Raw genomic sequence first — 13,890 nt, forward strand, 5'->3', positions numbered from 1 at the left:
ATCATGTCTTGACCATATCACATCACAACATGCCCTGCAAAAACAATTTAGACGTCCTCTACTTTGTTGTTGCAAGTTTTACGTGGCTGCTACGGGCTGAGCAAGAACCGTTCTTACCTACCCATCAAAACCACAATGTATTTCGTCAAGTTAGTGTTGTTTTAACCTTCTCAAGGACCGAGCGTAGCCACACTCGGTTCAACTAAAGTTGGAGAAACTGACACCCGCCAGACACCTATGTGCAAAGCACGTCGGTAGAACTAGTCTCGCGTAAGCGTACGCGTAATGTCGGTCCGGGCCGCTTCATCCAACAATACCGCCGAACCAAAGTATGACATGCTGGTAAGCAGTATGACTTGTATCGCCCACAACTCACTTGTGTTCTACTCATGCATAAAATATCTACGCATAAACCTGGCTCGGATGCCACTATTGAGGAACGTAGTAATTTCAAAAATTTCCTACGCACACGCAAGATCATGGTGATGCATAGAAACAAGAGGGGAGAATGTGTCCACGTACCCTCGTAGACCGAAAGTGGAAGCATTAGCACAACATGGTTGATGTAGTCGTACGTCTTCACGATCCGACCGATCCAAGTACCGAACGTATGGCACCTCCGAGTTCAGCACACGTTCAGCTCGATGACGTCCCACGAACTCCGATCCAGCAGAGCTTTGCAGGAGTGTTCTATCAGCACGACGGCGTCATGACGATGTTGACGATGCTACCAACACAGGGCTTTGCCTAAGCACCGCTACGATATTACCGAGGTGGAATATGGTGGAGGGGGCACCGCACACGGCTAAGAGATCAATGATCGATTGTTGTGTCTAGAGGTGCCCCCTTGCCCCCGTATATAAAGGAGCAAGGGGGAAGGCGGCCAGCCTAGGAGGAGGGCGCGCCAAGGGGGAAGTCCTACTCCCACCGGGAGTAGGACTCCACCTTTCCTTGTTGGAGTAGGAGAAGGGAAGGAAGGGAGAGAGGAGGAGAAGGAAAGAAGGGAGGCGCCCCCCTCCTAGTCCAATTCAGACTAGAGGGGGAGGGGATGCGCGGCCTGCTCTGGCCGCCCCTCCTCTTCTCCCACCAAGGCCCATTAGGCCCAGTATACTCCCCGGGGGGTTCCGGTAACCCCCCGGTACTCTGGTAAAAGTCCGAAACCTCCCGAAACACTTCCGGTGTCCGAACATAGTAATCCAATATATCGATCTTTACGTCTCGACCATTTCGAGACTCCTCGTCATGCCCGTGATCATATCCAGGACTCCGAACTACCTTCGGTACATCAAAACACAAAAACTGATAATATCGATCGTCACCAAACTTTAAGCGTGCGGACCCTACGGGTTCGAGAACTATGTAGACATGACCGAGACACGTCTCCGGTCAATAACCAATAGCAGAACCTGGATGCTCATATTGGTTCCCACATATTCTACGAAGATCTTTATCGGTCAAACCGCATAACAACATACGTTGTTCCCTTTGTCATCAGTATGTTACTTGCCCGAGATTTGATCGTCGGTATCTGAATACCTAGTTCAATCTCGTTACCGGCAAGTCTCTTTACTCGTTACGTAATGCATCATCCCGCAACTAACTCGTTAGCTACATTGCTTGCAAGGCTTATAGTGATGTGCATTACCGAGAGGTCCCAGAGATACCTCTCCGACAATCGGAGTGACAAATCCTAATATCGAAATACGCCAACTCAACAAGTACCTTCGGAGACACGTGTAGAGCACCTTTATAATCACCCAGTTACGTTGTGACGTTTGGTAGCACACAAAGTGTTCCTCTGGTAAACGGGAGTTGCATAATCTCATAGTCATAGGAACATGTATAAGTCATGAAGAAAGCAATAGCAACATACTAAACAATCAAGTGCTAAGCTAACGAAATGGTTCAAGTCAATCACATCATTCTCCTAATGATGTGATCCCGTTAATCAAATGACAACTCATGTCTATGGCTAGGAAACTCAACTATCTTTTATCAACGAGCTAGTAAAGTAGAGGCATACTAGTGACACTATGTTTGTCTATGTATTCACACATGTATTATGTTTCCGGTTAATACAATTCTAGCATAAATAATAAACATTTATCATGATATGAGGAAATAAATAATAACTTTATTATTGCCTCTAGGGCATATTTCCTTCAGCATCCCCGTTGGTAATCAATGATATGGAAGAAGAAGGGGCTCTGAGGTGGCTGCTGGCAGGCAAAGTTCTGCATCGCACACTGCTCCATATTCAGACAATCTCCAATGCCCTACGTCCGGCCTGGGGAAATCCTAGGGGACTGGATGTTCGGCCACTGGGAGAAAATATGTTTGTTGTTGAGTTCAAAACCAAGCGTGATCACGATCCTGTTTGGGAGGGCTCGCCATGGCACATCAGCAAGAACGCTGTGATCTTGGAGGAATTTGAGTCGCACATGCAGCCATCTGAGCTTAAGTTTGACAAGCTGCAGATTTGGGCTAGGGTAGTCAACCTACCCTACAATCCGCGGAACGATAAGTGGGGGCTTGCTATTGCGCAATAGATTGACAAAGAGGCTACTGTGATTTAGATTGATCCGGTGGGAGGATTTTTGAGAGCCCGCGTTACAATAGATGTTACAAAACCTTGCTGCCGATGGGTGTTGATTGATTCGGCAAAATGGAAAAAACAGGATTGGTACAATATAGAGTATGAACAAGTGCCCCACTTCTGTTTTTGGTGTGGCCGATTGGGACATGCCGACCCATTCTGTCCCACGTCGGGGAAGAGAGATGAGAACGGTGATCTACCATTCAAATCCAGTCTTAGGGCGTCGGAAGATCAAAAGAGAGCTAGTTCGGCTGACAGCTCGACGAAAGACAAGCAGGATCCTACAAATAGCACTAAGGAATCGTGTGCTTCAAGTGTACAGAAGAACGAGGGATCGGAGGCAACCTCTCCTCTGAAGAAAACCACGCGATATAAATGGAAGGGTGGCCCCCAACAGAACCAAGTGTACCACAAAGTGACACCACTGCTCCTCTTGCCATTACGATGGGAGAGGGTGACCTGAGCAACATGGAATTCCAAAATTCAGAGGACTCTAGCAAAGTTAACAGTGTTGAGGAGGAGGGTTGTCAGCGTGAACCCAAGAAGAAGAGACCAACACCGCCTCCTTCAGAAACTTCGGCAGCGGCTGCTAGTCAGCGCTACCCGACCCAATGAATGTGTTGAGCTGGAACTGCCGAGGGCTTGGGAATCCTTGGTCATTTCGAGAGCTTCGCAAAGTTGTGAAGCAGGAAGGCCTCGATTTGCTTTTTGTCATGGAGACCAAGATAAAAGGCAAAAAAGTGGAAGCTTTAAAGTTTTTTTAGGTTTTTCAAATTGTTTTGACATCGATAGTGATGGCCTTAGTGGAGGAATAAGACTTTTTTGGTCCAAGGATGTTGATGTTGCTTTGCAAAATTATAGCATCTCGCATATTGATGTAACAGTCAACAAAGATAATAAAAAGTGGATATTTACTGGTTTGTATGGAGAGCCACGAGTGGAAAACAGGCACCACACTTGGCGTTTCATGAGGACCTTGTTTGCTCTTGAGCATGATGCCTGGATGATTATGGGCGATTTTAATGAGATACTTCACGCCGATGAGCAATTTGGGGCCAATGCTAGACCGGAACATCAGATGAGACCATTTCGGGAAGCATTGGAAGACTGCTCACTCCAAGATCTGGGGTGGAGAGGCATCCCTTTCACGTGGGACAATAGACAAGATGGTGCAGCAAATATCAAAGCTAGGCTTGATAGAGCCTTGGCAAACCATCAGTTTTTGCAGTTGTTCAAATTTGTGACGGTAAAACATATCAGTAGTGCTGAGTCTAATCACTGTTATGTATTGGCCCAACTGAAGACTTCGGTGTCTACCTACTGGTCTTGGGCGGCGAGGTTGTTCCGTTATGAAAATGTCTGGCAATCCCATGCATGGTATGATGAGGTTGTTCGAAATTTGTGGCCTTCGGGATCTGGCCAGCGAGGCTTACAAGGCATCATTGATGTGCTTGGTGAAGTTCAGCAGCGGCTGGAGCATGGGGACAAAAAGAATTTGGTGACTTATCAAAGAAGGTCCGTAAGCTGCAGCAACGCTTAGATCGATTGCGTGCTCTATCCATCGGTCGCGGGCCGACGGATGAGGAGAAGGCATGTGCGTCGCAACTTCGGGAGGCGCTGCAACAAGAGGAAGTATGGCTGAAACAGCGGTCGAGAGTGCTTTGGTTGCGTGAGGGTGATCGAAACACTGGTTATTTTCAAGCTCAGTGCGCTCAACGCAAAAGAACAAACAAGATTATCTCCCTAGAAAAAGCAAATGGGCAGATTTGTGTTGAGCCATCTGAGATTAAGGAAGAGATCAGCAACTTTTATGGGACTCTGTACACGTCACAAGGGTACAGGCCTATGAACGAGCTGCTAAATTGTGTTACTCCCCAAGTCACCGAGTTAATGAATGAAAATCTGGAAAAAGATTATGTGGCTGAAGAGGTGAAACGAGCACTGTTTGATATGGCTCTGTCGAAGGCTCCGGGTGTTGACGGTTTTACCGCTGGGTTTTACCAACGACACTGGGACATTCTTGGATCATATGTGACTCACGCAGTGCTAGAATTCTTGAATGGGGGAGAGTTACCGTTGGGTCTGAATGACACTGCGATCACTTTAATACCCAAGGTACGGAACCCGCAGAAAATTTCTCAATATAGACCGATTGCTCTATGTCCAGTCTTGTATAAAATTGCGGTAAAAGATATTGCAAACAGGGTACGAGTTATCCTTGATGAAATCATAGGAGAGGAACAAAGTGCATTTGTGCCAGGCTGTTTAATTACGAACAATGTGCTTGCGGCCTATCAGAGTGTTCATGCTATCAGGCGGCGCGAAAAAGGTAAAAACTGCAGTTGTGCAGTTAAGTTGGATATGCTCAAAGCATATGATAGAGTTGAATGGCATTATTTGGAGGCCATTTTATACAAGTTGGGGTTCAATGATCGTTTCACAAGACTTGTTATGAAGTGTGTGACCTCAGTAAGATTTACTATTAAGGTGAATGGTGATATGTTGCCCTATTTCAATCCGTCTAAAGGACTCCGGCAAGGTGATCCCATGTCACCATATCTATTCCTGTTGTGTGCTCAATGCTTGACGTCTTTATTGAACAACTATCGGGGAGCTCACATTGATAGAGGCATAAGGGTGAGTATCCATGCTCCCTGGGTCAATCATTTGCTCTTTGCTGATGACTGCTTGATTTTCCTTAATGCAAATGCCCATAGTGCAGAAAGATTGAATGAGATTCTCCGGATTTACTCGGACTGTTCTGGTCAAGTGGTGAACTGAGAGAAGAGTTCCATTTTTTTCAGTGGAAACACGTCGCAACCACTTCGTACGTCCTTGAAGAATACACTTGGCATTGTTGTTGAGGCGTTCTCGGAACGCTACCTTGGGCTACCGACGGCGGTTGGCAGAATAACTAGTGGCACTTTTGACCATATTGGTGAGCGAAGCAGAAGCAAGATGGGTGGATGGTCAGAATGAAACCTTGCGTGTGCAGCAAGGGAAGTGTTGTTAAAGTCAAATATTCGGGCCATTCCAACCTTCAGTATGAGCTGCTTCCTATTGACAAAAAAGGTATGCAAGGGTTTAACATCGAGCATGGCCAAATACTGGTGGGGGAGCTCTATAGACAAGCGCTCTTTGCACCGGCTGTCCTGGGAGAGGCTTACCATACCAAAAATTAAGGGGGGATGGGCTTTAGGGACTTCCAGTGCTTCAACTTGGCGGTGCTGGGGAAGCACGGCTGGCGCCTACTGACACATCCTAGCTCCTTAAGTGCCCGAGTTTTGAAAGGAAAATATTTCCCACAAACTGATTTTCTTCATGCAACGGTTCCCGCTCGTTCCTCAGCAACTTGGCGGGCTATAGTGGCGGGCAAGAAAGCTCTACAGGAGGGTTTGATCCATCGAGTTGGCGATGGCTCATCTATATCAACCTGGACAGACCCATGGATCCCAGGCACTAGTTCCATGAAGCCAATGGGGCGCATTGGCTCAGCTCCAATTGACAAGGTATTTGATCTTATTGATAATTACACTGGCAATTGGAATGTGGAACTGGTTCGTCAAAATTTTCTACAGTCGGATGCGGAGGCTATTCTCAATATTCCTCTAAACCCTGCTGGTGGAGATGATATCTTAGCATGGTCATTGGAAAAGTCTGGTAGCTATACAGTGAAATTTGCGTATCGATCTCTTGTAACTCGCAACGAGCATGGCTCTCTAGAGGAAGGGATGACTACGGAATCTTCATCAGCAAATAAACACTCATGGTCTGCACTTTGGAAACTCCATGTGATACCAAAGGTATGAATATTCTGGTGGAGAGTACTTCGGGGTATCTTACCAGATTCAGTTACTCTTAAGTACAAGCACATCAAACCCATTGGCCGGTGTGACATCTGTCGTGCAGTGGATGAAGATTTGATGCACGCCTTGGTAAATTGCACTCACGCAAAGAGCTTTTGGATTGCGGCAAAGGATCGTTCTGATCTTCGGCTGCCAAGACTATGCCCAGACACATGGGCGAGGGACATCTTGCTTGATATTGTGTTTTCAGATGATGACAGATGCAAGATCATTACTATCATGCACTCAATTTGGTCCTCGCGAAACAAATGGACACATGACGAGGAGGAGTATAACCCCGTGCAAGCGATCAAATGGGTGCATGAGACCCTATCTCTGCCGGAACTACCATTGAAAGGAAAGAAGCTCTCGATGGGCCAATGCTGGAGGCCACCTGAACCTGGCTGGGTTACTATTAATACTGATGGTGCAATAGCCATGGATGAGCTGAAGGGTGGGGCGGGCGGGGTGGCTCGGTCCCATTTAGCTTTTCTGGGAGCATGGAGCGAACCCCTCGACGGGGTTTCAGATCCTTTCATTGCTGAACTGCTAGCTTTCAGAGAAAGTGTGATATTTGCCCAGCTTCGGGGGTATTCACATGTTACCATTGAGGTAGACTGCAGTGAGCTTGTCAACCTCTGGAACTTGCGCAGCAACTCAAAATCAATTGCAGCGCCTATTTTGAGGGAAGTGGAGGAGTTAGTGTCTAGTTTTGTATCCTTTTCGGTTACTCATGTTAGGAGGAATCTGAATGCAAAGTTAGCTTGCACGTTAGATGGGACTGATAGTTGGCTGGATAAGACTCCAGATTTCCTAGTTGACTGCCTTCGTGCAGATTGTAACTGAAGTAATAAACTCCCTGTTTCGATGCAAAAAGAAAATATACGGGACAGTGGGCCAGCATAAACACGAATCGCGACGCAAAACATCCGGTGTAGGATCTACCGGTAGGATACGGAACCGCTCAATATGACTTTCCCGGGCAAACAGCCTGTCGTCGGCCCGTGGTCCGAAGCACGGACGGAGAAACGGCAGAGCCACAAAGAGCAATGCTACACAGACGACATCTTGGCAGCCGATTCATGCACGACACATGTTAGCAGCCGTCCATCACTTTGGCTCCATGGGTTAGTGCCATCGATCACAACTTCGTGCAGGCATCGTCCGCCAAGGTGTCGTGTGCATAGTGATTTCGAGCCACAAAACCAGGATGGCCATCTCCCCTCTGAACACCACGACGGGTCTAGCAGTGGCCGGACACGTTCGTCCCGTTCCGTCGGGTCTCACTCGGGAGACAGTGCATGCAGGTCGCCAATGTCAGATCATCCATCCTCCGCGCCCGTCGCGCGCACTGTACGTGGAACGGTACTAATGGCTCGTTCGTTGCGCGGTCGGTGTCCGCGACTGTAGGGGCTGTACGACCGGTAATATATAGACCGGTCCGTCCCGAGTTCCATACATGTGGCGCGCTCGTAAGCTTCGAAGATTGCCACTAAACTAAAATTGATAATTGAACGTCCTGTCTGAATCAGACTTCCAGTCAGATTCCTAAGACTTTTGCTGCTTGGCAAGCAGAGATCAGTCTGTCACTGTTGCCGGTGGGCGGTGGCCTGGTGCACTGGTATAATTACACGCGGTTCATTGCCGATCCATCAACTATGGCCCCTTTGTTTCAAAAAAAGCTTCAACTATGGCCCTACTCAACAGACTATATTCACCAGCGTATGTCGATCCGTTTACGTCGCTAAATTAGCATTGCTGGATGCCACCTTTTCTCCTCCGTGGCGTCCATTCATCCATGTGTGTCAGCTCCCCTCCGCCTGTGCAATTATTTTGCGATCGATCGATCTAGCAACTTGGGTGGTTGGGTTCGACTCAAAGTTTCGAAAGAAATTTTTGAATCTCGCATTCACCACCCTCCTCTGGTCGATATACTCATGGTCCTAAGAGAGAGAGAGAGTTGGGACCAACGTAGCATCAGCTGCGTGCTGCGTGCTGCGTGGCTACGAGCCGAGCTTGTCAGGTGCGGGGACGTGATGATGCGTTCGCATGTGCTACCTGCGCCTCTGATTAATCCACGGCCACCTTTTATTACTGTACCTTTGAACTTGCACTACACCCACGGTTATACCGTGAAGGATGGATGACGTGTGTCTTGAGAAGAGAATGTATCAGAGGAATTATTAGGGGGCCGTCGGCTGGTGGACGAGTTGGATTGCTCACCGGCCGCGACTATGTGCCACATATCGTGGGATTTGTCCGTTGGCGCGTTGATCATATCACCCAAGGAGGAGGAGCTCATCACCAAGCCGCTCAGTGCACTGGCGGCGTACGTTTCGGCTTTAGTTTGGTGTGTGTTGGTGCCATGCCATGTGGGTGCATTGTATGAGTTGTATCATGACAAAGCCTAACTATTTGTTAGAATGCTACGTGCTACCCTGCTGCATGAGAATGTGCCTGATGTCTAGCATAGCATAGAGACGTAGTACATAATGTGGGCTAGTTTCTCTTCACTCGGTCAATGGCCCGTAGAGAATATTCTAGTGTCATGACAGCTATCTAGTGTCAATTGCGGAAGCAATTGTACTCCCATTCCCATAGAAAAGCTGAATCGTAATACATACATATATATAATACTAGGTCAGTAGCTAAGGCATTCCTAACCTATAGTTTCCTAGGACTAATCATGAAAAGCCTTTTTCCAAAGGACCATCGTACGCCCAAAATAGTGGCACTATCAGTATAATATAATTAAGAGATTCTATATGCACTCCTGTAAGGCCGTAATCATGCATCGGCTGTTAAGATCCCGATCGGCGCCAAGGATGTATAGCTAGGCTAGCTCGCACGTACGTACCGGAATGCACGCCGGGGGAGGCAGGATAGAAATGGTGTGCCCGCATGTCAGTGACCAGCCGAGGCGGTGGGCGAGGTGTCCCGTACGCTGTCCTTTGTCAGCACGCGCGTTCTCTTGTGGATCTGGAAACGCCCCCAATGATGCGGCGGCCGCGGGAAGGAAGAGGTCGACGGACTCGGCCATCTGCCCGACACGGCACGTGCCCCCCTCCTCCCATGTGCGCCCATCCGTCGATCCATCTACATTTATTTATGGCCCTACCGGCCAGTACGCCGTGCCTAACACCACCCAGGTCCGATTTTTTGTTAAAAAAGACCGTTCGCTCAACGGAATTGGCAAAAAAGATCACCTTCGGATAAAATTAACAGAAGAGACCACCCCAACCGTGGCGTCAGGCGCGCGAGACAACACGTGGCACCTGCCGCCACGCCGCCAGGCGGCAGCACCTGCCGTCACCTGCCGCCACATGCCCAGGCGGCAGCGAGCGCATAACAGCCAGCCACTGCCCAAGACGGAACGGGGCGATTGCATGTGGCCCTGCCGCCTAGCGGCGTGGCGGCAGTACTGTTTTGCATGCACTGTGTTTGCATGCTACTACATTTCATTTAGTTTCTGTTCTGTTTCATCTGCATTTCGTTTCATCTGCGTTTTGTTTCGTCTGACGAATAATACCACAGATTCGTATACCTATGATGTTGATTCCTGTGTTTTGTTTCGTCTGCGTTTCGTTTCGACTGACGAATAATGCCACAAATTCGTATACCTATGATGTTGATTTCTGTGTTTTATTTCGTCTGCATTTTGTTTCGTTTGTCTTGTTTCGTCTAACGAGATGTCGATTCCTACGCATGCAGTACAATGTTTTTGAAAATAACAATCGTTTATTTACAAATAATAATATGAGCCTCTGTCACGGGCCTCATGGTCAGCCTCCTCGCGCCGGGCGATTCAGCCGGCGGACCTTCACCGCCGGAGGCCTCATCGTCGGCCTCCTCGCGCCGGGCGAGTCACCCAGCGGACCTTCACCGCCGCGGGTCTCATCGTCGGGATCATCGCCTGGCGTACCTTCGCCCCCCAGGCCTCATCTCGGCCTCTTCGTGTCGGCCTCATCGCCTGGCGGACCTTCCCCGCCGCAGGCCTCATCGTTGGCCTCCTCGCGTCGACGTCGACATCGACGATGAGGCATGCGGCGGCAAAGATACGCGAGGAGGCAGACGAACGTTGAGGCCGACGGTGAGGCCCGCGATGGAGCAGGTCCGTCGGGCGATGATGTCGGCGCGAGGAGGCCGACGATGAGGTCTGCGGTGGCGAAGGTCCGCCGGGCGATGAGGCCGACACGAAGAGGCCGACGATGAGGCTTGCGTCGGCGATGGTCCGCCAGGCGATGAGGCCGACGCGAAGAGGTCGGCGATGAGACCCACGGCGGTGAAGGTCCGCTGGGTGACTCGCCCGGCGCGAGGAGGCCGACGATGAGGCCTGCGGCGGTGTAGGTCCGTCGGGTGAATCGCCCGGCGCGAGAAGGCCGACCATGAGGCCCGTGACGGAGGCTCATATTATTATTTGTAAATAAACAATTATTGTTTGCAAAAACAGTGTACTGCATGCGTAGGAATCAACATCATAGTATACGAATCTGTGGCATTATTCGTCAGACGAAACAAAATGCAGACGAAACAAAATGCAGATGAAACAAAATACAGACGAAATGAAACGTAGTAGCATGCAAACACAATGCATGCAAAATAGTACTGCCGCCACGCAGCTAGGCGGCAGGGGCAACATGCAATGCCCGTTCCGTCTTGGGCAGTAGCTAACTGTTATGCGCTTGCTGCCGCCTGGGCAAGTGGCGGCAGGTGCTGTCGCCTGCCGGCGTGGCGGCAGGTGCCACGCGTCGGTTGGCGCGCCTGCCGCTAGCTAGGGTGGTCTCTTCTGTCAATTTCATTCGGAGGTGGTCTTTTTTGCAATTTCGTTGAGCAGATGGTCTTTTTGACAAAAAAATCCCCAGGTCCCAGGGGTACATGCCTCCTGCTCCTGATCCACTCCGTTCCAACCACAACCAGCCATGGGCTTGTCGACCACAGCAACGCCACCTCATCCCATCCCATGGGGCTTACCACGAGTCCCAAGGCGGGAGATCGTGCGCTCGTGGCTAGCTGTGGATCTTGAGATTTTATTTTTATAACAATCGGTGTACGTGTGCGATCTTTTTGTTTCGTACTGATTCGGAAAAGAGGGCGAGCGGCGTAAAGGAGGTGCAACCAAAGACGGGGCTGCCGCTTTGCAGAAACCACACGGCTCTCCCAAAGCCAACCTGGCGCCTCGCGCCATTTCCAAGAATTAAAGTCATAAGCTGGGTCAGAGGACCTCTGATTACCCATATGTAGATTATGCTCGTCACGGTTTCGGTCTACTTTAGATGTAAAGTCTGTTCGGTGCGTTGCTAATGTCCAGAAGTGCAAACATAGCCAGGGGAGTAACAACTCGTGTGGAAATTCGTTATTCGCGGGAACATGCGTGTACAATTGTATACTTGAACGAAAGACATGGGCACACAAAAATAGCATAATGTAGTGGTATTTTTTTTGCTTTCGCGCCAAATTTATCCAACTGCGCCCTGCTGATGGACGAGTTGATGTGACTTCTCACAACTACCAACACCTCCAAACGAACTTGGGGGATTTTTCACGCTCACTGCCCCGCCTCTATACACAACACGCAACAACTTACAAAAGACAATACTCGCATATTACGGAAAAGAACGAATATTACTAGTACTAATTTTGTTAAATAACCGGCAACAGTAGCAATGGCCATTATTAAGCTCTTCCTTTGCTCTCTGCTTTTCCATATTTTGGGGGATTTCTGGAATTCTTTTTTACTTTTACCGGGAGAAGACGGGGCTGAGGGTTTTGGAGAACCCGCGGAGCGCGCCGTATCCGCGGGAGGTGAAGCCGAGGCAGCCGAGCACGCCCTGCCGGTACGGCAGGAACGTCCGCCGTCGCATCTCCTCCGCTTGCGCCCTGTTCGGCGCCGCGTAAAGCCTCTCGTGCGCGGCCGCTACCGTCGTTGAGCGCCGCCGGCCCTTGGACCTGCCCTGACCCCGCGTCGTCCGGGATTCGTCGCCCTCACCGACGCCACCGCTGGCCGCCGCTCCCGTCTCCGATTGCGGTGATGGCCTCGCCCCGCGCAGCTTCGCGATGACCTTGTCCCTCGACGCCCACGAAGGCGAGAACTGCCATGCCTTCTCCGGCTTGGCGGCGGCCGCAGGGGCTTCGTGCGCATTGGCGCTGCCGGGCTCGCTTTTGCTGCGGTGGAGGAGCATGTCCTTGAGGATCACCCACCGCCGGGACCCACGGGCGGACGATGAGGACGACGAGGAGGAGGCCGACGAGGACGAGGAGGAGCGCGACGAGGCGGTGACCGGCGGCGGGGCCTCCTGCGGCCCAGTCGAGAGGGACACGGAGCCAAGATCCGGCGCGGGGACGAGCGCACCGAGCAGTTTGAACCGCGGGGACGGGCTGCGCATCGGGGACATCGACCGGGCGCGGCGGTGCACGGAGCCGCTCCGGAACGTGGGCTCGCGGCCGCGCGCGGGACCGTGCCGCCGTTCGCTGTCATCTTCGTCGCTGTCGGGGTCGAGATCCGGGAGCGGGGACAGGGTGAGCGGCCGGATCTGGCCGTTCTGGAAGAGCTCGTCAGCAGAGATCATGTGCTCGCCAGGGCCGCCGAACTCGAACTCCGCGTCACCTAGTCCACCGTACCCGCCGCCATTAGGGGCACCAGCGGCAGCGGAGGAGGACGAGAACAGCAGGTGGTGGATGGGGCTGGCCGGTGCACTGAAAAAATAGCCGCCGCCGCCGCCGCCGCCGCCGAAGATGGCAGGGGAACGGCCGGGGCTGGACGGCGCGCTGGCGAAAGGGGTGGAGCAGGAGCTGTCGATGTCCTCGTCCATGGCTCGTCCTAGTAGTTCGCTTTGAGTTGCGGATAGTGGGTATCTGGGAATATGGAGGGAGATGGGATGAGAGGTTATAAATGGAGGGACTGCCGCGCTGTTAACTGTCCGGTAGCCCGATAGCTGGAGACGGCGATGGATGGGGTCAGCAGATTGATCTGCTTGGATCGGGTTTACTCCCGTTCGTGACACAAATGATTTCGAGTAAATTTGTGTTAATAAAATTTGTATGATTTCTTGCTGTGGGTCTAGTTTGATTTGTACGATTGGTAATTTTAGAGTTTTTCCTTTGTATGTTTTTTGTAAAAAATATATGAAAACATTAAAAATTTGACGTCAAATTCTTAGGAATGCAATCTGACATTTTTCATGGCAATTTGTATTGACCCGATGGTGGTAAATTTAGTTTGCAAGTATGGTAACTTTCTGACAGAAAAATGAACTAAGTCGGATTTTTCATGCTCGCCAACTAAACTTGGCATCCACAAAACGATCAAAATGATTTTTGGTCGACTGCTAATGTTTCTCGGATTTTTTGCGTCAGATTTTTTGACGTCATTTTTTTACACAATTTAAACGATTGTTTTGATGGAGAAAAAATAAAACTACTCCACTATGTATAAGCAGGAGCCTCCACGCT

The 13,890-nt window shown here is 50.2% G+C and overlaps 1 protein-coding gene across 1 annotated transcript; it reads right to left on the minus strand.

The window, feature by feature from the left end:
* Positions 1-11,856: 11,856 nt before the first annotated feature.
* LOC119296351 lies at positions 11,857-13,317 on the minus strand. The gene has a single exon (XM_037574747.1). The coding sequence runs from the start codon at positions 13,248-13,250 to the stop codon at positions 12,180-12,182; it is 1,071 nt and encodes a 356-aa protein (XP_037430644.1). The 5' UTR covers positions 13,251-13,317; the 3' UTR covers positions 11,857-12,179.
* Between the last annotated feature and the right edge of the window lie 573 nt (positions 13,318-13,890).

The sequence above is a fragment of the Triticum dicoccoides genome, chromosome 4B (genome assembly GCF_002162155.2).
Source record: "Triticum dicoccoides isolate Atlit2015 ecotype Zavitan chromosome 4B, WEW_v2.0, whole genome shotgun sequence".
Taxonomy (NCBI): Eukaryota; Viridiplantae; Streptophyta; class Magnoliopsida; order Poales; family Poaceae; genus Triticum; species Triticum dicoccoides.

Excerpts from the sequence above, each read along its gene's own strand:
- LOC119296351 (XM_037574747.1), bottom strand. The coding sequence starts at position 13,250 with ATGGACGAGGACATCGACAGCTCCTGCTCCACCCCTTTCGCCAGCGCG.